At 37.8% G+C, this 24959-nt stretch overlaps 1 protein-coding gene across 10 annotated transcripts in view; it reads right to left on the bottom strand.

Moving 5' to 3' along the window:
- Positions 1-24959, bottom strand: part of tax1bp1b (Tax1 (human T-cell leukemia virus type I) binding protein 1b) — a 98543-nt gene that overhangs the window by 8241 nt on the left and 65343 nt on the right. For 4 of the 10 annotated variants that reach the window (XM_079626473.1, XM_079626471.1, XM_079626469.1 and 1 more), the window contains 12 exons: positions 19096-19292; positions 11109-11211; positions 10417-10607; positions 10174-10332; positions 9285-9433; positions 7666-7756; positions 5329-5514; positions 4068-4319; positions 3448-3603; positions 3275-3332; positions 3059-3174; positions 2851-2976 (listed from right to left, as the gene is read on the bottom strand). In XM_079626473.1, the coding sequence (XP_079482599.1) occupies positions 2851-2976; positions 3059-3174; positions 3275-3332; positions 3448-3603; positions 4068-4319; positions 5329-5514; positions 7666-7756; positions 9285-9433; positions 10174-10332; positions 10417-10607; positions 11109-11211; positions 19096-19292 (1784 nt within the window). Of the gene's footprint in view, positions 1-2850; positions 2977-3058; positions 3175-3274; positions 3333-3447; positions 3604-4067; positions 4320-5328; positions 5515-7665; positions 7757-9284; positions 9434-10173; positions 10333-10416; positions 10608-11108; positions 11212-19095; positions 19293-24570; positions 24845-24959 lie in introns of those variants that run through there. The other 6 variants (XM_079626474.1, XM_079626476.1, XM_079626475.1 and 3 more) reach the window with 5 other exon arrangements.

Here is a 24959-nt window from a genome sequence, read left to right as displayed (position 1 = left end):
TAAAACATGCACATATATCTCCTGTGGAAGTCTGAGGACCAAAAAAATGTTCGTCCAATCATTGCATTTGGTCCGAATACATTATTTACATTATTTACCCCCAAATTTTAAACATTTATTAGGCTTCAACAAATATAACAACTTTAAATTTAAGTGAACTTAAAACAATCCTCACTTAACCCCCTAATAAATGTCATATTTACCTGCACCTTTCCTGTCAAACAGGTAGGAAATATACAGAAATTGAATAAGGTTATTTAACAGTCCACACTGCATAAATTATAAATGAAATATGGATTAATCCTTATTAAAGCTACACGCGTTCTTTAGTCAAGAGCAGTGAGTAATTTTCTCTGTTCCCTTTGTTATTTGGTTAACTTTACTGACAGAGAGAATTAATGGCTGCTGTCCCTTTAAGAACTGACAGGATCTCACAGAACTCATTCTGGCATGGACTCTTTACTTCCATTTAAGATTTTATTTAACTCATTTAAGACTGTTCTTGTGAGGAAACTCGACAAAACGGACATTTTGGCATACATGTGTGTGTTATTGTTCGTTCAAGTGAAAAATAGAACTCTATACTGGCACGCTGTCTGTGCGATACTAGCGCACTTCTTTCTGTGCGCTGTGTGTGTGTGTCAGTAGGTCATTCACTGACAGCGCGTTCTCTTTTGTCTTGTCACCTGTTGTGTTGTTGTTTCAGGCGTTTCATCACTGACTGGCTGTATCAGCTCATTAGAGCGTTCAGTGAGCTATTTTACACAGGCTCGGTCCCTCCGTGGCGATGACGGCGTGCATAACAAAAAAAAACATAACAAACGAATTTGAAAGTGTGGGCTGGGGGAAAACAGGATTCTGAAAATTCATCAGTGCGTTCCGTAAGGCCATGCAAAGTTGTTTGTGTAAACAAACAGCAGCCATCTTTTACAGTTCCTCCTAAACCAAAACAACAAGCCTATGCTGCGTTCATGCCATGTCGTATCCGTAATTACAAGATGACAACCTGTTACATTCTTCCAGGAGCTGTTCACGTCCTCAGACTCAGATTTATCTATTTCTGTGTCAACACTATCAACACCTAAATTAAACTGCAGCAGTCACGAGGTACAAGTCAGTGCTCTGATAGTTTAATGTTCCTTATTATTGTAATGACTCTGAAAGCATGAGATCCCACCCTCCCTTCAAAGCTAGCTTGCTATTGCTAGCCTCTCTAAACTTGCCTACCCTACCTTTAATGTTATCGGTATCTAAGCCCAAATGTCCACTAGTACAGTATATAATCAGTGTTGGGGAAGTTACTTTTAAAAAGTAGCTCGTTACTTCTTAAAAAAAGTAATCCGTTACTTTACTTAGTTACCCCCTTTGGAAAGTAACTTTTTACGTTACTCGTTACTTTTACGTTACATTTATGTTGCTTGAGTTTGGGCAGAACCAAATATCTGTTCCTAAATGTGTAGGCCTACATAAAGTTCTACTATGAACTCTACTTATTGAAAAACTAGAAGAAACTAGTGATTTTACTAAAAAACTAGAGATTTTAAAATAGAAAAATAAATATTTTTATTTAAAAAAACATTTGAAAAACCTGTATAAAGTGAACACCAAAGAACAATATTAACTATTGAGTGGTGGTGAAGCGTTCATAAAAAAATGTCACAAAGAACCGGCAAAAGTAATGATTATGAATATGTCAAATATAGCAAGGAGACATTTAAATTCATTTTGATTAATAAACAAGTGTTTTCTGTCAGTGTCGGCTGCAAAGATGGAGTTGACGATGCTGACTCGCGATCTTCGCAGTAGTGAACACGCCAGAGAGAAATGCACAATTCATACAGATTACATAAGCAGAGAGTCTGTTTTCTTTCGTTTTTAATAGTTTTGCTTAAAAGTACACAATTCAAGTTTTTAATACATTTATCACGTATTTGCGGCAAAGCTTAAATGCTGAATTTAGGTTCATTGGGTTCATTTAATTTTAGGCGAGCTCCAGTTCACGCGCCGAAACGGAGCTCATGAGAAGTCCTGATTATTGCCTGCTATATTTACTTCTTATTTATTAAATCCAGACAATTGGTTGATGAAACATTGTATCTTAATTGTAAGATACAATTAATACAAAACGAAATTCACTTTAAAGAAAGGCTTTCTACATAAACAGACTTAATGAAGTGGTCAAACTCACGTCTGCCCACTCCATTTGTCTCCCGATTGCGCATCTTATTATCTTACTCATGCTTTTTACTTTTCATATAATCAACAGATGAAATAATTTTATTTATTTTTTTATTTAAACATAAATCTGAAGCTAAATCGTTTTCTTTAATAAAAGAAAAGGCTACAACACGTAGGCCTATTAGACTACAGTACAGAGAAATGTAATGTCGGAGCGGGATTTGAGTGAACGCCGTCTTACCGGTGAGCATGTGGGGGGAGAGGTACGATTTTCGAACAATCCTCGAATATTATTTTTGCTTGATATGCCAATCCTTAATATTTGTTGTTTTAAATGCCATCCCGTTTTCATCCGGTGGGTAGTATTACTTTTGGTTTGGGCAGTGAATTGACTGCTCTGCTTCCGGCCTGTCACATAGGCTACCCTGTGGAGCTTGTGACTATTGCAATCGCGCAGCTGAGAAGACAGTGTCACTGTCAAATCCGTTCCTGGGAAAAGTAACGTTGTGGCGAATTGTAAAAGTAAATACGGTTTCGTTACCATATTTTCAGTAGTAGCGCGTTACACTACTTTTTACCCAAAAAAGTAGTTACGTTACTGTAACGCGTTACATACAACACTGTATATAATCAAGTTTTAGTTTAAACTCTGGACCAGTAGGTGACACTGACCTTGTAGCGATCCTCCTCAGCAGCCAGCTGCATTCGCAGGCCCTCATTGGTTTTCATCAGCTCCCTTAGCTTCACCTCCATCTTTGTGAGTTCATCGTTTATCATGCTGCACCGCTCTCTCTCCTCCTGCAGGGGGGTAAACAAAATACTTTAGTATATCAAACAGATCCAGTATGTCAGAGACAAAAAAGAAAAAAGAAGAACTTACACTAAGCAGCTGTTTGCATTTCCTGTATTTGTCATTTTTGTCTGGCTCCTTGCTTGCACTTCTCAGCCTGCCGTGAATGATGGCATCTAGCACAGCATCTGAAGTACCTGGACTTCCTGTTAGCGGTCCAGAGAACACAACAGAATGTCCATACAATGTCCCCAGATATCCTAAAAACATGGAATTTCTAGTTTGTATCGCTTAGTTTGAACTTACCTGGTGCAGATGCCTCTGGACTGGCAGACAAAGGTTCAGACCCTGGACTTCTCTTCACCTGAGCAAAACACAAAGGTTGGTCTACTTTAAGAACTAGCAAACCACTAAAAACTCAAAACACAAGACTCTGCAGGTGGTATAGCTATATAATTGCAAAGTGAGGGTTTACTCACTCCCGGCTGTTCAGAGAGCTTGGCCACTTGTTTCTGGAACTTCTGGCATTCCTTATATTTGTCTTTATAGTGTTCAGCAGCCATCTGCAGCCTGAGCCGTAAATCTTCAACTTCTCTCTGCATTTCGACAACAGCTAACCCTTCTGTCTCCTTACACTGCCGAGGGAAAGAGAGATTATTCAGTTACACCATGAAAACAAAAACAGTTCCTAACATTCTTTAGTTAGAACACAGTATGCAATCTACGGTATAGATTAGACTTATTTCTGGAAAGTGGCGGGCTATCTTGATTAAGGCGTACTGGATTCAGGTGTAAAGTGTAATTGTGGCCTGGTCAATAGGCTTTATGCCGAACATCAAATGAACAAACAGTAAAACAGGTCTCATTTGCATCCACTTGTCGGAAAAAGTAAAAATAAAAAACGTTTAGATATCAATCGGCATATGCGATGGAGAGCGATTATGCTCATCTTTGCTCGCTCCTAAAAACGGCTCTATATTTAACAAAGCATTTACAAAGGACCTGAACCGGAAGCGATGCGACCTGTTTTACAGAATACAGAAGTTTGTTGCACATCACAAACATGATAAAACGGTCAAACAGGTGGGCATCTCTTTACCGCCTCCTGCTGGGTTGAGTTTTTCATCTCCTCCAGCTGCTTTTCCAGGCGGCTGCACTCAGCCCGGGCCTCTGTCTGCCCCTTCTTTAATGACTCTGCCTCCAGGCGGATTCGGTACAGGTCGGCCATGCTTCTGTCACGGGCATTGGAGGAGTCGCGCAGCTCAGCTTTTAGCATGTTTGCCTGCTGATGGGTAGCCTGCAACTGCTCCTCTTTCTGCCTGAGCTGCTCCTTAAGAGCATTACTTTCCCCCTAACAAGCACAAAAATAACACTTACATGAATACAAACCTACACACATTTCCGCATATCTACTGCTAATAAAGCTGACAGCAAACACATATAGCCATTATCTGTTTTACAAACTTATACGTTTTCTGAATGTTGGTCTTTTTGCCAATTTTATTGATACATACAAGAAATTATAAAAGAAAAGAGGTGGAAACGGGATCATGGAGCCAAATATGAACTCAAGTCATTCACATGAGCACAATGGCTCAATGTGTTAACAACTAGCCTACAGCTCCGACCATAATGTTTTTAATGGATCAATATCCCTACAATATAGAGTGCTGCAGGGAAGTTGCCATCACCCTGGTTCCTATGACAAAAAGCCAATAGGATAATTGGCTTTTGGATTATTATAGAAAATGAGTCTGTGATCATTAAAAGTTTATGATTTTTTACTTGTTTTGTTCATAAAGATAATCTTCACAAATGAACACAACTTTTATTAATTTTGAAGTCTAAATACAATTGCCAGAAGTAACTAAAATTAGGCTATAAACAAACTACACCATGGATGCATTCAACGTCACCACCACAAAGTTTCTGACAGCAATTTCCATTTTTATAAAAAAATCTACAAGCTGGAAAGTTTGAGTTGAATAATTTGCAAGAGTGCAAGTACAAACACTGACATAAGTCTCAGTCTCAAAACATAAGACTGTAAAAATGGACTAGGGAGTAGATGAGTTTTCCTGTTCACCCGTTTAGCCACTTGTTAGCAAGCACATTTTCAAGACACGTAAAAGCATCAAAAATCATGAGTTGAGTAGTGATGCATTTTATGTTGTAGAATAAAACATGAAAATATCTTAAGCTTGTTTTAAAAATATTTTTTTTCAGGTATTGAACCAAAAATCCAATAACTCTGGTTAGAACCAGAAGTGGAAAAATTAAGAACTTTCCGGGTTTTAGGATTCATTCCTGCAGCACTCTATACGAAATGTAGGTTAAGCAGAAGCTTTTAGTGTGTGTACCGAAGGTGAACTGTTGGCCAGTAGCTGGCGGTGCTGTTTTTCTTTCTCTGCCAGGCAGGATTTGACTCTAGTGAGTTCCTCCTTCAGCTGAGCAATAGTGTTCTCCTTATTCACATCCACTGATTTCAGCATCTGCAGCTCAGTACTTAGCTTAGTGTTCTCAAGCTCCCGGTTCTTCAGGTGAATCTGCGCCAAACACACACAGATACTTTATTCAAGTAGACTGTTTGACTTTCTCTTTGCACATCTGCTGTGCAATAACCTGGGCACATGGCACATAAAACTAGCAGTGTACCAAAGCCAGTCCAGATCCTGGACGAACCCCCAATTATCCACACAATCTCTACAATGAGGTGTATTTCCGCCTGGTGAGGAAGTATGTGAGCTAGACCTAATTATAATGCAGCAGTAAGAGAGCAGCAACTCTGCTCCACCCCCACTCTTCTCTGTCTGTGCCTCGGGCAGCTGCTGTGAAGTGTGTTTCCGTGGCTACAGCCCAGCGTTAACGCCCAGTTCCTGTCCCCGCCACAAGAAAGTGGGGATAGAGGGTGAGACAAAGTGAGTGATGGAGAGTGAGAATTACAAAGTGCAAGTCAGAGTAATTAGGAAAAGAATGAGGGCCTGTACTGCACTTCTCCATGGATAAATGCATAAGCCTTTTCAAAACAACAGCTCAAAAAATGTCTGTTTGTTGGGTTTAGGTCAATTAAATAATTTGGGATGAAAAAGGTAAAAAGATAAAGTGGGAATGAAGCATGGTTTAAAAATGCTAAGAAATTATACTTAGGCATGGATAGGTGTCACTTATATTATTAAAAGTCAAAGTATTAAATCAAACAAAAGCTTCCAAATTTATTTGCAATTGAATATTTAAAAGTGAAATACTTTTTTTTTTTTTGCTTCTGTGTAAAGCAATTTGCAATTGTATTTTTGACACATGAATGTAGTTGTATTACAGACTGCAATTTGACTTTTATTTGATTTATGATTAATGATTTATAGCATTTACTTGAATTCACGAGAGAGAGAGAGAGAGAGAGAGAGAGAGAGAGAGAGAGAGAGAGAGAGAGAGAGAGAGAGAGAGAGAGAGAGAGAGAGAGAGAGAGAGATGCGTGTGAATTACCTATGTGTTTAGCATCTCTATTGGCAACGAAGCTGTAAGTTTAATTGCTTCAAAACCAATGACGTTACCCTCTCGTTGCTGAGAGATATAATGTAGTGAATCAGTAGCAAAGCATAAGCGTGTGTGTGCTTCAATGAAAACACCGCATTAATATAGAACGGAGATTAAACTGACTTGGAACTACCTGTGTATTTAAGGGTTTTATTGTACACCTTCCAACCAATCAGAATCGAGTATTCAGACAGACCATGGTATAATGGAAAATGAAATAACATTTTATCAAACTTTGATAATTGCCTTAATAGTTTAAACAACTGAGAAGACTACATTTTATAAAAAATCACCTGTCAAGTTCCGAATCTCTGCTTATAAGAGTCAATTATGTATTTTGTATTAGGTACGTTATCGTCTCTGACAGACAGACATGTTGAAGCCGCTCAGGGTTCTTCTAGAAAAACGATGACATAGTCAAAACACCCGGTAGTGTGGGTTTTCCAGGTAATGTGTGAACTCCCTGGCCCTTCGCTTCTCGTAAATACTACCGTGTATTGTGCATGTTATTTTTTGACATTGATGCAGTGATATTCAAATGATTTGAATTTGAAAACAGTTGGATCGTAAGGTAATAATAATTCATTTCTAAGCCAGCAACGGCAAGTATTCAGTTAAGTGATTGATGCCCATGAGTGTGTCATGTCGATGTTTCTAGTTCTAATATTCCAACCGAAAGCCAGCCTAAGTTTTTGACGGACATGATAACATGCGTAAGGGATTTGATTTTTTACAATTATAAAATATGCTGGAGATGTTCAAAATGCTTTTTGCAGTTGTTTTATGGAATGAAGTTTAATTTGCGGCTTAAATAAATTATATGTTTCTCTGTTTCTCAGACACTGACTTGTTTGCCTTGTCAAAAAACTTACATGCAAATTCTTTTTTTTTTTTGCACAAAGTTGTTTTTATTGTCTCTTATAACAATTTTTTTTTATTTAAACCCATAAAAATGCAGATCCTGTTGTAAATAATAGTGAAAAATCACTTTTTAAAACGGTTGATCTATTGTTACCCCTTATCAGAAAGTATGCAGTTTCAGTAGTAGTGAAGTAAAGCACAAATTCTTTAAAATAGTACTTTAGTATAGTAATGAAGTGCAATTACTCAGGTACTTTACACCCCTGCCACATGTGTGTGAGATAGTGAGCAAGTGACATTACCTTATAGAGCTCCTTCTCATCTTTCTCATTCTTCAGCTGACACTCAAGAGCCTCTTTCTCCAGGGTTAACTTCTTCACTCGATCCTTCAGGCTGTCAAATCAGAGCCATTATCAATCATTCACTTGCACAAGGAACATATCTTGGATACGTTAAATAAACTTGTCAAAGTTCTCAAATCCAGCAGTGGATCTTCTAAAGATATTAATCTAACAAGTCTAATCTACAGTTGACATCTGCTAATCTTATGATCATATGTAAAACCAGCTACAGTTTGTTGTAGGGATGCCAAACATACTGGTACTTCAATACCAAAGTCGATACTAACATGTAACAATACCAGTTTTTCTACAGTATGGCTAGTACCAGTAGTTGTTGCTAAAAGTTCAGAGAAGTTCACTGAGAAAAACAATACTATGATAAGGCTACATGCCTTTGTTTTGATTTAACCTGTATATATATATACTGTATATATATATATATATATATATACACATATATTAAAACAAATTTTAATGAAGATATGGACCAAAAGTATATTGTGTTAGCTGTGGTATTGAAATTTAACTTTTAGTGTTTATTCCTGTTCTGTACACACACAGTCATTTACGGGAGTGCCACCGCCTTCTACAACTGAATTAAAAATGCAGGTAGTGACAATGGCATTGACAAAAATGATACGCAGTGTGTGCAGAACCGAACAGCTAGTTGTTCATGATGTATTTTAACATGCATCAGAAATGTCTCTCTCTTTTTTATGTGCGCGGTGGAAGAAATCACATGGAAAGCGGTACGAGCCTTGACTCATTCGTGTTGCAAGATCTTGTTAAGAAAACCAGCAAACAAGAACTAGTCCACAATAAACTGAAATAAATCCAAATGCTTTATGCTGAAAATAAGACCAAAATATCACAACCCGCGCACCTGCGATAATGATAATTTAGGGGACTCTTGAGAATCACAAAATTTAACTGGAATTGACCCTTCGCGGGGAGCTTGATTGACAGGTGATCTGACCAATCATACTTCGCCATCCGCCATTTTGTCCGACAAAGCAGTCAGGAGAGTTAGTAGATTAACATGGGAGAATTTGAACTTGAAAAACAGAGTGTACTGACGCCTTTCCGCGGTTAAAACAACATTCCTTCTTATGTTCGTTCATGTTTATTTGATGCTATAAATTAACTAGAAGGAAGAGATGATCGGTTCACGAGCAGCTTTAACTGATGCTCAACAGCAATCTGTCAGACACATTAAAGAGCCACAAAACGGTATTTATTGTTTAAATTTCTTTTTTTTTTAAATGACCAAATTTGAAAGGTGAGACTTTGTAACCCAAAAGTAACCAGGTCTGTCCTGTCTGCCAGCGTGTGTCCTCTCTGCTCCGCGATGTATTTTTCACTGCGTGAGAACATGGTGGGGCGTGAGAGCGTCGTAGCTTGTCGGACATAGCAACAGTAACTAAGGGGGACGGGTCTTTGCGAACGGTCAATTGACTGGAAATTTGGTATCATGACAACCCTAGCTTGTTAATATAATCAGATATTTTTATAGTTTTCTCTGATTATCTAATCATGGCTACTTCAATATGGTTAAAAAAGAAAAGAAAAAAAAAAGGCACCAGTCTAGTTCAGTCTCCTTCTGCAGGCCTTTCTGGGTGACTCCGATCAGATCCTCCTCTAACTGCAACACTCGTGCTGTACTCTCCTCCATTCTCCTTTTCACCTCCTCTTTCTCCTCCTGCAAGCTCTGGGCAGACAACTGCATCTCCTGTGTACACATACAAACACATGAGTCATATATTGTTTTTATCTTTGCGCAAGTATGTTGTCTGTCTAGCTACTGCAGAAAGGATGGGAGTTATTGCAGAGAAACTGTTGGCTTTCGAGTTGTGTTTGTGTGTGGTCTCTGAGAATCTGCAAACATGACTAATGGGAAAGCAGGTCTCCAAATCCCACTCTGAGTCTCTTCTGCAGTACCAGTTCATGTGCAGAATTTTTAGAATTATTTTAGCAGCACATAAAACAACATATAAAAGTGCGGTCATAAAATTAACAGCCAGAAATGGGTGTGCTTGTTTTCATCTTTAAACCAGCTCAGCCTCAGAGCTGATACATTTATACTTTATGAAAATTGCAACTTAAAAGCAACAAATGGTGCTGATCATTGTCATGTCTGTAAAGATGTAAATTATTATTATTATATTTTATGTATTTTTTATGAAAAGAGTCTGAAGAGAGACTCTCACTAGGGGGTGCTGACAGCCTGTGAACTTTATATTCTAAAACCATTTAGATGTAAACTGTATATGACATATGAAAGAAAATTTGACTTTTATGTCATATTTGAGAGGGGAAATAATGTAAATATATTAAAAACATCCTATATTTTACTATTGCAATAAAACAGGGAAAAAGCCTTTATATTTAAAAAATGTTATGAGGTCAAGTCAGGACAAAAAAATCCTTTTTTAACGTGTGACATTTTGGTTCTCTCTCTCCTTGTCTCACCTGCACATCTTTCCTGAGCTGAGCGCTGCTCTCTTGCTCCTGCTCATATTCTTTCTGTAGTCTGTTCTTCTCATCAATCAGGTCATCTCTCTCTTTCTGAAAAACGTCCAGGTTTTCCAAAAGCTCCTTTTTTTCCTGTTGAATTTGTTCCATCTTTTGCTGGAAAAAGAACAAAAAGTGTCAACCCTGGCATGTGAAAACTGACAAGATATCTATCATTTTGAATTGAGTGGTTTGAATCACCTCCAGGTAACTGGCTTTAGTGGTGACCACGAGAATATCGGATCCTGCTTCATCCTCCACTGTCAGCAGTTCCTCCTCCGTGGGGCTGTTGGCGCGGAACTGGAAAGGAGTGCTGGCCCCGCGGATCTCTCCCTTATGTGTCACATAGCAGAACTGGTAGAACTCAGCATCGTCATTTGGAACGTAGTAACCTGCAAAATACCCCAGAATCAAGCAGAGATTTAGATAACGGCCCTGTCGTTAAAGTAGGAATGTATTACAACAAACCCGTTTGTATTTCCCATAGGTATTAAAGCAAATGACTCTAATGAACGATAGCTAAGATTAATGAACATAGCCTGAAGTCCATCCTTTACATCAAAACTTTACAGTTCCACAGCAGTTTTATGATAGACTTATGTCCATTCTGTAACTGTTTAATGGTATTTTTTTCTCAATTGCCGTAAGGAATCCGGACTCATGCCACAAAAACCATGTAATCCCTCACAAAGATTCCAGTATGTGACCTGAACCACTCCAGTAAAACTGGCCCATCAACACTTCAGCCTTCTAATAGGAGGCGTCAGTGTTTCCTATTTTATTGCATCCGTCACCGCATACCCTGAACGCACCTTTGAGGGGCCTTCTCTCTGACACAACATTCATCGAAGGAATGGTTGCATAAAACCCCATTTTTGACAATGTTATTTTACCTTGGAAGACCACAGATCTGTTGATTGCGGTTCCCTCAGTGTAGTTGTCTGGAAGAGGTGACCACAGGAAAGTGTAGTAGTCACGAGCGGTGCTCCAGCCAACCTGTCAGGAAGAAAGAAAGAGATTTTAAAAGGGTTAGCATATTTGTCTTAAAACTAGCCTAAATGTTGAAATACTTTTTCTTTTCCCAGCGTAATATGCTTAACACTGGCTCAACCAATGGCAGGCAGGCAGGAAACTTGTTTGAAAATTACCAAAACACTTGTGTGTGCAACTTTTCTTGCTTTCTTACAATCAGGGTGAAAATGTTGAGTAACTTTTAAATAGCAAAACTGATTAAGAAGAAGGTGGGGTACTGTGGAAAACAAGGTGTGCATGAGAGCTTCTGTGTACAGAGATTGTGTAAGCGTGTATGGGAGAGAAAGAAAGCGAGCGTTGCAAAATATTTCAGAAATAAAACGTTTGACATTTTGATCCTATTGCTTGTCAAATTTATATGGTTGGTCAGTGTATTTGTTTTTTTGTGGCTCTTTTGCTGTAAGCAAGCCACTTTGAAACCAAAATAATTTGGCAAAGTGATGTGGAACTGCAACACGTTCAAAACTTGCAACAATTCTCAGCAGTGTACTTACTGCAAAGTAGTCATCACCTCTGAACATCTGTCAACCAATTAGAATCAAGCATTCAACGCACTTATACGATATTATAAATCTATACTATTTTAAACAAAAACAAGAATCTAAAATACAGATCTAAACTCTCCATTCTAGAATTCTAGAAAATGAGAACTGTTTAGTACTTGTATAACCTAGCAAATAAATAAACACACTATCCACATAAACGCTTAACATAACGCACATATATATAAGATTATTCCATAAATAGGAAGACTGTAAAAGCTTCGTCAGGCTGTTGTGGACCACAGCTTGATTCACATCATGCTGCAAAATTATTTGGCACATTGTGCATTTTTCTCATCTCCATTAGGTCTAGAAAGCCTTTGAGATGAGAGAATAAAAACATGGACTCGGCTGCGCTTTACGGGGCAAGTGAAACTCGGCCTGCCTGCCTGCCACGTGTTTCTCGCCAAACCCTCGTGAATATGTTCGGTTGAGGGAGCGCGGCTACAACTCAGCCTTAACAGGAAGAAGAAAATAGGTGAAAATTTTATACATACTTCAGAATGGAAACCAAGATGTAATTATATGAATTTTATGTGTTGTTAACTGATGGTTGATGAGGGGGGAGTACAGAAAATACATCCATAATTTCAGCCCTCTGTCATAAAACTGTCAAACAAAATCAGACTCACGTCGGGCTGGCTGTGTTTGTGAACATGCAAACGCACAAGCCTAGTACCTGCTATTGGCATCTACATGGGAACTCTATAGCATCCTGGAAGTAACACACAGAGAGACACGCACACGCACTAAAGGAAAAAAAATGCAAACTCACTACAGCTCAGTCATGTTAGAAAGCTGTGTGGCTTGTTTGCTCAAACCATAGCTGACCTCTATGTCCACAAGAACATTAGTGTTGCAGAAATCCCCTGATTGTATAAGAAAGTTGCCTGAGGTGCTGGAGCTGTAAAGAGCAGGAAGCCATTAAAGGCATAGCCCATACAGAGCGTCATTACTGCCTGGACCAAACTCCACTCATTAGAGACGTTTGGGGGGGAGAATTAAGCCCCTGTGTGTCTCTCATTTAGGTCTGAGGAGTGAACGGTAACCAAATGGAGAAAAGATGGATGAGAATGAGAATGGCATGAGCAATACACAAGAACATTTCAGAATGAGAGCAGCTCCAGCAGCATTTGAAAATAATGATAATGCACAAAAATAGACTACAAAATAATACAGTAAAAATACAGAGGAAAAATGACTGTAACTAGGATGATTACTTTAATTTCCTGGATTACCACTTCAGTTTTATTTTAGTACTTACTTTATTAGTACTTGCATTTAATAAAACAAGATATTATTCTGTATTTGGATACTTCACACAGACCTAAACATGTATTTATATAATTGCATTAGATATCAAAATATCAAACAAGCACACTTTTTGAAGCAACACGTTACAAAAAGTATACTGTTGTCACAGTATGGTGTGCCTAATGCAATAAATAAAAAAACGCGTATGTATTATGCATATAATAAATGAGCAAAAGTCCACAGAGAACAACAGAACATCCCAGAGTCTGTGAGAAAGTTCCTGATTCCCTGACTCAAAATGACGCACAGACTTGGCCCATGACTCTGTCTGTGCTGGATACATGCTGCATTGGAACCAGCGGGTCAATATATCAGGACGCAGTACAGAGAACATCTACTGCGCTGACAGGATAATTATAAAGCAGTGTTCACCTTCTCCATAGTTAGTCTGATGGCGTGTTCTGACAATCCAACATGACGCTCACACGTTTTTCAACTAGACACTCTCTGTAACCATTCCAACTTCAAGAGAGCCACAGGCAGCATGCCTGCTCAAACAAGAAACAATAGGCAAAATTAAATGACACCGAGTGGATTTCACCTTAAAAAATCCCCACTGTCTTTACAAACAATGCTATGACTCGGATATAACTGACTAAGAGGGCTAGACAACTGACTAGTTGTCGCTTTTCATTGTTTGAATCAGAATTACACTCTATTAGGATTTTCTGATTTCAAGAAATGTACCCAGACTTTTCATAAAGCTGGCACTCAGGTGAGAACAGTTATTCTCCTGAACACTAGGTGGCAATGATAGCCTTGCGACTACCTGCCGCTCCAGGCAAATGACTCATGGAACAGGTCTTGCAATTTTCTGGTGTTTTGGCACGGCTGCCTTTTGTCTGTCAACACAGACATAGCCATGTTAAGATTTATGATCTTGTGCCCTTCATCGCCAGAGGTTATTCTGTTTCTCTGGGTGCAGACAAACGTGAGTCAGTCAGTCAGCTCTGTTTGGAGGAACATGCCTTTCCTTCAGGGTATATGAAGACACTGCTATCCAACGGCACGTTACTTAAATGTTGTAAATATATATATTAGCAATTTCACATAACAATGAAGTTCCATCATAATTGAGAAAATAAACATAGATTGCCATTGGGAATGGCAAGAACAATTATCTATAGAACTGTTGTTCTCAAGGACCAACTGCCATTACTGCATTAAATGAGGTTTAAAGTTTAGCTTTGTGAATTGCATCAGCATTTGATATATATTGTGGCCTTCAAGTGGAGTCGAAAATATATCGGCTTTCAGAGTTTCAAGCATAATAAACATGACAGAAGGTTAGTGGATTTCTCTTTCAAACTTCCCTAATCTTATGTCACCACATGTGTCATAATAATAACAACGATTACCCAACTCAAAAGTAGGAGCTTCCCTGGTACACTCTAAAGCCACGTTCACACAGCAGCCGAATATGGTTGTCTGTCCTTAATAAAACAGTTCAGTTATTTACAGGAGTGACAACCGAATTCTATAGTTCACACACCAAACTCACACGTAAATTTTCACATCCAACGTGAGCGAAATGTCAGCGCTCAAGTGTCTAATCATCATAGGCAAGTAGTGGCAATGGACAAAGACATCTTTTGGATCTTTCCAAGTTTTTCCAAGGATACGTCTCCAGCCATAAAAAACGTTACATTTAAGAGAAAATGAATGGCAGATTACTATCCAGCATGGTGTGTTTTGAAATCAGCAAAAATTGCAGGTCAGAATAGTTACTATTCAGGAAATATGCTCAAATGGAGTTAAGGTTTATCACCTGTGAATGTCAGAGATTTGTGTTTTGTTAGTCATTAGAATGGTCGGATCTGAGACAGTAAGCGGATCGCATTACGTTTTCATCAACTTGCAAGTTACAAAGTTTATTGTAGCTACGTGGGCGCTTAATACATTTGGCCAAAATATTGTGTTAAAAAAGGCTGTATTGGCAAATGCCAAACTAAGACACTCTTCTCTGGAGTGATGGTCTTCTTCAGAGATGGTCTCCAAAATGTGCGCAGGGCGGGTGGAGCTACTGAATGAGGTTTCGCAGACAGTTTGAGGATCCACTGGAGTTACGAGGTTTAGTCACAAGAAACGTAAAATACAGATTCTGCTCATGGTGAAGCGATTGATTTTTTCCCCCTGTTTTTAAGTCCTGCCCACATCCGCATTCTAGGAAAACCCTAGCTGTGTGAACGAAACCAGACTGGACAACTAGTGCTCCGCTTTCCTCCCAGATATAAAAGCTGCTGTAGGTTAATGAAGATTTGACGGCTGAACTCGTGGATGATTGGACTCTTGTTGTGTCAAAGACTTTACAGTTTTATGGATGTAGCTATCTTTGATATTACTTCGGTCACTGTTACCGTACATACAGACAGTATTCGACACTACTGTAAGTTGCTGTGTGAACGGGACATTGAGGGGCTGTTTACACCTGGCCACTTCATGCGTTTTCTGTGATCGGATAGCTATCCGATCGTGAAAAGACCAGTTGTAAATGCCCTCCGAAACGCATTCGAGACGGATTTGAATCCGATCGCTCAAACCACTTCAGGAGGTATTAGCCTATGCTAATACTACAGATATTAGGTATCTGCCACATTCCAGACAAAACTGGACAAGTGTAAATGCATCTGGTTGTTGAAACCAAATATGTAAATTTTACTTCTCCCAAAAATGCTAAAAAAATAAACGTGTGAGAGCGTGTTATAGGGTATATGTCATGTTGTAGTCAGATATGACGCAGATATACTGCAGCACGTTCATCAAGCCAACGTGCAAACTATTGCAAATGAAAGTACCGGTAAGAAAGTAAGTCGCAGATGCTTAACAACACACTATCATCTTCATTAAAAGTAAAGAAACAAAATGATCGTACCAGGGCTGTTGCCGCTCTCTCATTGCGGTCTTTGATTTGGAAATTTTAGCTGAATTAAATCTGCATATAGCGCGGGAATTGAAGATCGGATTTATATCCGTTTTACAAAAACACATTTATGTGACCAGGTGTAAATGTAATCGTTTTCATAAATCAGATAGCTATCCGATCTGAGAAAACGCATGAAGTGGCCAGGTGTAAACAGCCCCTCTGAGTCACACAGTAGTAACAACTGACAGTGTGAACGTAGCCTAAACCTCTCAAAACCAGATATTTGACCATCGCCATAAGTCTCGTAGCTTCTTCCATTTAAGAACCCCTTAGAGGGGAATATATGTATATATGGATGCGTGAAAATAATATTTAATATTGCTGTAATGTACCACATTAGAAGGTTCTCTGAATATTGTACAGCATTAAGTGAATTAAAAAAAGACTGATATTATAATTGAATATGCCATAATGATTCAGAATTGAATCCAATCAAATGAAATTTGGAATCAAATCTACCGCTTGTGAATCAGAACTGAATCAGATATATTCATTATTTCAACGATTTCATTCATTTGAAATCAAATATACCACTTAGTGCTCAAGGATATATAGTTTTTTATTACTTTAAATCATTTAAATGCCATGAACCTCACAAACTCAGTCAATCAGAACAAAACGGGTGATTTCAGACAACTCTTCTGTGTGATACACATCAGATGCTCTGTGGACTTTGGAGATTTTAACCCACCTTCCAAAGATTTAAAAGGGGTACCTGTTTCTCATGGGGGGTGGGATTGTATCTTTTAATCAAGAACATTGGCCACAATGTGATAGAGCTGCTGAGAAGCAGCAGCCTTCCTGACAGCTGGCCATAAAACAGCTTCATCAGACTCGCTATATCACACGCAAAGTAAAAAGTTCTAAAACACCACTTTGATCTAGTCGGATCCGAAACCCAGATACTAAAACCCTGACAGTGACCACACTCAACTCCCCCTCCACTAACCTACAGCAGTCAGATGTTCTCTTTTATTTCCTCTCATCGTACAGTTCACATCCATAATGCTGTAAATACAGTTTGTTTTATGTTCACTCATCCAGCAGTAGCTGGGGAACTCCAGAAAGCAGAGACGGAGCCAAAACACCCCACTTTTTCTGCCAACCCACATATTTCATTCCCATGCACACCGTCATGACCACATTCGCGTTCAACTACACTCCGGCATGACTCACTGTTTTGTGCCAACATAGTGGAATTTTCAAACTACCAGTGGGTTGTAATATTTTATAGTTTTTCTTTTTTTTTTTCACTGCCGAGCAAACTGCCAAGATCTTTCACAAATACTCAAACCGCATTATGTTATACAAGCGGGTAGTAAATGTTCATGCTCACTTGTTGAAAACCTTGTTAGAAGGGGAAACAGTTGTGACAGAGATTTTCCTGGATATGATTCACAGTTTTTCCCGAATAACGTGAACAAGACATGCATATACCCCATCGGTTCAGGGAGTCGGAACACATTTTCTTCAGGTTTAAAAAGAGATTAATTTCCCAATGAGCTTTCCATAAAAACATTTGGTAACCGTTTAGTGTAGGGTCCAATTCTCAATATTAACTAGATGCTTATTAGCATGCATATTTCTAGGATATTGGCTGTTTAATAGTACTTATAAAGTAGGTATTAATGCCTTATTTTGAATTACCATATTCTACATCCCCTAATCCTACCCAATTCCTAAACTTAACAACTACCTTACTAACTATTAATAAGCATTAATTAGAAGTTTATTGAGGCAAAAGTAATAGTTAATAGTGAGAATTGGATCCTAAACTGAAGTGTGACCAAATATTTTCCTCAAAAACCATAGCAGACAAACAAATTAATAGCTTGCAGGGAAAGGAGAACTGACCTATATGTCCTGCTTTAGAACCGAAATCTAGTATGCATCAAGTGCAGATATTTAGTCAACACTATATCTAACATCAGTTATATGATCTTCTAAAATTATACCAACTAAAAAGCATACCTACTACCTATACCTACTTTCTGGGTCAGACTAAAGCGAAATATGGTTCTGAAAATCATTTAGGCCTACAGCAGGAAACATTTAAGTGACCAGCAGTAAATCCAATATTATGTTAAGCACCAGTAATGGCGGCTCCCCAAATATTACACTGCCAAATATGACGGCAGGGCCTTGTAATTTTCATACTGTGGAAACTGAAGATGGGAAAATGGAATCAAGACGTTAGAGTTTGCAGGAACATCTCACATGATTCCTATAAAATGGTAGGAAACCAACTCTGCTGATCTGAACATTGTCGTGAAACAACAGGTTAACATTGGGTTGACTGAAATATTTGAATTTTAATACTTCACTTTAGGGCTGTAAACGATTAATCGCGATTAATCGAATCCAAAATAAATGTTTGTGTTTACATAATATATGTGTGTGTATTGTGTATAATTATTTTGTATATATAAATACACACACATGCATGTATATATTTGATAAATATTTGCATTTATATACTGCATATATATTTTTATATGATTTATATAAATAGATCTATTTTATATATAAATAACACATTTTTCTTAAATATATACATGCATGTGTGTGTATTTATATATACAAAATAATTATACACAATACACACACATATATTATGTAAACACAAACTTTTATTTTGGATTCGATTAATCGCGATTAATCGTTTACAGCCCTACCTTTAATAACTGTTTCATAATATCATTTAGTTGAGTATAATGGGATAGTTGGATATCAAATATTATATTTTAACTCTACGCACAGCCAATTTCCCATTTAGCCTCAGTGGCCACCACAACTTTCGCTGCAGCGCAGTGCATGGAAATTGTGTGAAAACTAAGCAGAAATAGAAATAGTCTTCAATCTTTTGGAGAATCTTAATTGTACCGGTAAGTGGCAGTGCCTCGTTTAAAGGTGGAATGGTGATGGGATGAAACAGAAGAAGCCAAGTGAAGTTACAATCTCTTATCTATACTTCTCTTGGTAGATACTTCATATTCAAGAATTGTACAGAACATGGCAGAAAAACAAGGTAAAAGGTAAAAACAGAGGCAAAATGAAAGCGAGTGTCACCTTGAATATGCCGACCCAATCCTTTGGATTTGGTGTAATGAACTGCGTGAGGGTGTAATGGCATTCTAATGCTGCATGAGGAAGGTAACTTTTCCCCACATTCTGGAAGATGACATGGGCAAAATTGGACGTTTCCATGGTGCTGCTTGCTACTGTCCCCTCCAGGAATAAAGCCATCTGTCTATCAGCAGCTGTGTCTGTGGGAAGACAGGACCCATTAGAGAAGTAAAACAGAAGAAACACCTACAAATATTCTGTGCCAGATTTTACAGTAATCTAGGGTGAAAGTCTTACATTATGAATCAGTCAATGCCAGTAGTATAACTGACACCTTGGTTTCCCTATTTTCGTAAATTACATGTTGTTAAATCTTCTGATAATTGCTGTACAATTAAAATTGTCAAAATCACACACAAGTAAAAAACAGTCATCCAGATATATTATTGTAAAATTGATCCTGATGCAGGCACACTGGGTCTTTATTGATTGTACATAAGCACACTTGTTACCAAATAAATAAAGAAACTGATACAAAATATTGAGTTGAACTTTGTTTTACTATGTGAGGAAAAAAAGAAACATGAAGAGTTCAAGAATCATGAACACCCTTTTATGTGGGGGTGTGCAATATCACGATTATAGATCATGAACTATTCAAATGTCTCCATGATCTGCTTTTGAAGAAAGGTCGTAGTAACGTTTCACATCGTTTCATAGTATCAGCTGCAGTTCTGGAACCCCCGTCCCAACATATTTTACACTGTGACATACATTCACATCACGTTTACCAATTCAGCGGTAGGTTGTGTGTTGCACTCACGTGATATTGCAGTTCCTCACCATCCCGAAAGTTTTTTATTTGGATGCGTTTTAATTCCTTTGCGTATTCCGTGGGCATGGATTATTTGATTACATAATGAGTAACATTATGACTTCCCATTGTAGTCCAAATAAGCCGTTCATTGTAGAAAAGGGGATTCTGTTAAATAAAATATCTCCCTTTGGAATGGACTTTGAGCTTTGTAACCTTGCAGATCTTTTTTAAAGGTGAACTATGCAGGTTTTTTACCTTAACTGAACAGCTTCGGAGTTCGGAGTCATTGGAATGGTTATATTACTTTTCTCAGGTTGAATGGTGGTCGTCTCGCACCCCCCTATCGCCTGTGAGCGGAAAAAAAACCTTGCAACTTTGAGCCGGCGGGCCGCAGCATCAGGAAGTGTCGCGTGATATCAGGTCTCGCGATGTAACAAATTGCTTTACGGCAAAAAAATCTGCTAAAATTCTGTCATTAAAAAGTGGAAAAGCATAAAAGGACCCCTTTAAATTGTTGCGGTGCGTCAAATACGCCGACCTTGAGATCAATTGCAACAGTGCGCTTTAAAGACAGAGAGCGAAATTCTCAAGCACTCAGAGTGTTCAAGACGAGTGAAAATATATCTGTGCTAAACTTATACTTAGCCTCCAACTCAAACACTGGCAAGCGAAATCTAACAATTATTGAGTCGCCTAGCTAGCATGAAAATTTTGTATCACATGCAAGTGATTTACTTGCATTGAAGAGGGTTGCTTATCAATACTCAAACAGTTTCATCACATTCTAAAAATGTGTGTCTTTGGAGGGTGGCTCAACAAGCAAAGTTTTGATTGGATATAGACAATTGCAAGAGATTATTCCAAATCAAGAACTAGGCAAAACATCGGATAGACGCCAAATATAAAAATAACAGTTCACACCTTTGCATCGGAGATCAAACAAGTAGCCTAATTTCTATGTAATTGATACTTACTGTGTCTTAAATAAATTAAGTAGGCTTAATAATAGGCTCCCTAACGCACAATTATCTAAAATTATATATTTAAAAACTATAAAACTCAGCAAGGCCTGCCCGGACTTGATTAACCTTATATGAATGAAGTATGAGAATAGGAACATCATGATGCAAGCTGACATTAATATAGCTTGATTGTGAGCGTAAAGGTTTGCAAAATTTTAAAAATCAAAGTGCACGACAAATAAAGTTATTGGGCCTCATTTATCAATCCAACAAACGAGAGTAGAAATCATCTGAAGTCAGGATTCACGTGTGATTCATGAAACATTTGTACGCTGCCAATCCCATCGTACGAATGATCGCATGTTGATAAATGTGGCGGCTCAAAACAATCTGCATTTCAAAATCATTCCCCTAAAAATGCACGGTTTAGAAGCCTTGCCCCTAGAGTTTACGCGATGGAGAAACATAACCCGGCCAAGAAGAAGTAGTAATCTCATGAAAGATAAATTGATCTTACACCAAATACACCTGTTAACCTCGTAATTATAAAATTTTTTTATTCATTTATATGAACATTAAAATACGGTAAATAAAACGAAACATTTACAAACATATAGCCAAGACTATTTTAGTTCCCCTTACTCCACAACAAATCCTTTAAATTTATCGGTATGCTATTCAGAACAGAACAAGAATAAAAATAAGTAGCAATTCAATTATAAAATAAAATTCATTATAATTCATTCATTATAAACAATATCTAAACATCAAGCCAAAAAGCAAAGATTTCTATTCTAGATAAATGCTGTTCTTTTGAACTTTCTATTTATTCATCAAAGAATCCTGGGGAAACTGTTTTCAAGATTGATAATAATAATGAATGTTTCTTGAGCAGCAAATCATCATATTTGAATGGTTTCTGAAGGATCATGTGACACTGAAACACTAATGATGCTGAAAATTCAGCTTTGATCACTGGAATAAATAACATTTTATAATAAATTCAAATAGAAAAGTTATTTTAAATTGTAATAGGCTATATTTCACAAAATTACTGTTTAGTTTTTTTTAAAACGGCAGTGTGTGTGTGTGTGTGTACTTGGTATACATTACATTGTGGGAACCATAATGTCCCCACAAGGATAGTAAAGCCTGAGATCACCTCCATTGTGGGGACCAGCCAGCGGTCCCCATGAGGGTAATGGGTTAATAAACATACTAAATTATATATTTTTGAAAATGTAAAAATGCAGAATGTCTCCTGTGATGGGTAGGTTTAGGGATAGGGGCAGTGTAAGGGGATAGAATATACAGTTTGTACAGTATAAAAACCATTACGCCTATGGAATGTCCTCACAAGGATAGAAATGAAAGCTTGTGTGTGTGTGTGTGTGTGTGTGTGTGTGTGTGTGTGTGTGTGTGTGTGTGTGTGTGTGTGTGTGTGTGTGTGTGTGTGTGTGTGTGTGTGTGTGTGTGTGTGTGTGTGTGCGTGTGTGTGTGTGTGTGTGCGTGTGTGTGTGTGTGTGTGTGTGTGTGTGTGTGTGTGTAACCATATGAAGTATTGAGTTATGGTGTGAGGACAGGTGGTCCATCAGTGAGAAATGTCAGAGTGGAAATGTTACTATTTTAAGTAATTGGATAATTTGTCCTGTGTCTCAAGAATTTGTAATATATTAAGTCACTCACTACAAAGTACTACAACGTGCAAATCTTTCCAAAGTACACAGTGTTTGGACTTTGGAACTTAGAAAATGTTTACAGAATGTGGATCAAGTCAATTTGATCTTAGATCAAGGGGCACTCAGCTACTCCATATTTCTCAGCTCCCTCAAAGTTGGGGATATTTTTAATAAAGACTCTTTAAAGGGTTCATATATGACTTTCTTCTTTCAACCGAACACAATCGGAGTTAGGCTATATTAAATAATATCCTGGCTCTTCCAAGCTTTATAATAGAAGTGAATGGTACCCTCGATAAAGCCCAAAAAAGCGCATCCATCCATCATAAAAATAATCCATACTGCTCCAAGGGTCTTTATCTTTATAAACTATGACTGGCTTCTGGTAACAGCCGTATAAACGCGTATAGATCTGGCAGAAGAGTGACCTCTGATGTATTGACGAACGCGGAAGCGCAGAGGATAGAGCAATACAAAACACTGGCCATAAATGAAAAGTCTAAAACGATAATTTTTTAAGAGAAATGTCAGAGAATTTTGAAATAAGAGAAGAGGAGCTTAAGTTTATTGCCCAGCCCTATTTGTTTAAACAGTGAGAGGGGTCTACTCTCAAACACTAAGAAATGTACTATTTGTTTAAGGTTTGACCGAAATGCTCGCTTTGTCTCACGCTCATATGGAGATGATGACTCAGTAAGGAATGAACAAAGTCTGCTGATTGTCAAGGGGTTTTTTTTCCTGTGTGGTTGTGAACAGTCAACACTGGCCACACTGATAAGATCGAGTCATTTGTTTTGTAATCAAAGTGATTCCTATGTAATATTTCAGTGGCAGAGAACAAAGTTGTGTGTGGTGGTTCACCTGACTAGTTTGTGGGCATTAGGTGAAAAATAATTGTAAACGTGATGTACATAAAAACCTTATTTAAGAAAGAAACAACGTCATCTTATGTATGATAAGAGAGCTGTAAGTGCAGCAGCAGAGCCTGGATTTGCTGACACTACAGAGACTGTCAAGCTTTCAAAAACAGCTGAGCTCTGCAAAAAGAGGTTGTTTTTTCACACGACATATTTCAGCATGCGAACGAGTGAAAACTTCCGACAATAGCACATACAAATAATAACTCCTTTCTCAAATACAAAAATATGATTACCTCTATCCGAGTAGTGACGTCATCCGTGACGTGTTTACTAACTTGAACTGTAAAACGCTTCACGTTTTCATGTTTACACACAATTATTTAACGTTAGCCCTGTGACAACAAAACTAACTTACATTTATTGCGGCAATTTAGTTATAACTTCCGTGAAACTAATTTGCCTGGCAATCCAAAGGTCGTCACAACACAGATTATTGCCACAACACAAACAAAAGTATGACATTAGATAATATAGCAACCAATTAATTAGTTATACGTTTAAATGACTGTAAATAAAAACGATGTACCTCAAAACTACCGTTTTTAGACATTAATGGGTTTCTATTAGGCCGAAATTACTAGCACGGACACTTGCAACTTAATTTTAGTATTTATTATGTTGTAACGAGACAAAAATAGTTAACGTTAGTTTAATAAACGATATTTCGCACATAATATATATTCTATGTATATTTATACCAAATATAGTCTATACATCAAGTTTCTATTAGCTAAGCTAGTGTTAGCGTGTTAGCTTGCTAGCAGGTTTTAGCCGTCTGGCTAAACAATAACAAACCATAATGTCAAGACAATTACAGCTCATTGGCTTTTGCCATTTAATCAATGTTTAATAATCCGAAACCAACATCTTATCTACTCTTTATTTCTTTATAAGAATAGATCAATTAATATCTTAAGTCGAGTCAAAGTGTAAGGCCGATAGTTAAGGAATAACCCGTATCATGCCCCCGACCAACTGTTTTTCACCAAAACAGATCTCAAAATTATATTACTAGTTAGTCAAATAAAATCATAGTAGATAGGAAAGACTAATACTCATACAGACCTATAATAGAAGTAAATAAAAATACGGTACAATACCTCATTCTGATGCTGAAGTATCACAAAAAAGCTCAGCGCTGTGTTTGACGCACTTTCCAGTATCAGCAGCGCAAGTACATCCCCTGTCTGTCCGTGTCAGTGGTTTCCCGGAACAACACAATAACAACACCACACACATATCTTCGACCATCACCAGGCTATGACTAACGTATGAAAGTACCATTAGAAAAATTGTTTATTGTGTAACGTTAAGTGAGCATAAAGCAACATGCGCGTGCTTCAGTTATTTAACGATAAACCACTGACTTAAACTGTACAAATGTTTCATGTTTTCATATTTATTTATTTTTTACAAATAACAAAAACAACAAAACTATAATTATTGAGGTTTTTTCTTTCGTTATAACTTCCGTGAGGCAAATTTGTCA

The sequence above is a fragment of the Phoxinus phoxinus genome, assembly GCF_949152265.1.
Source record: "Phoxinus phoxinus genome assembly, chromosome: 10".
In the NCBI taxonomy this organism is placed as follows: Eukaryota; Metazoa; Chordata; class Actinopteri; order Cypriniformes; family Leuciscidae; genus Phoxinus; species Phoxinus phoxinus.
The sequence above is the reverse complement of the archived record's forward strand: the minus strand, read 5'-3'. Positions and strand labels throughout refer to the sequence as shown.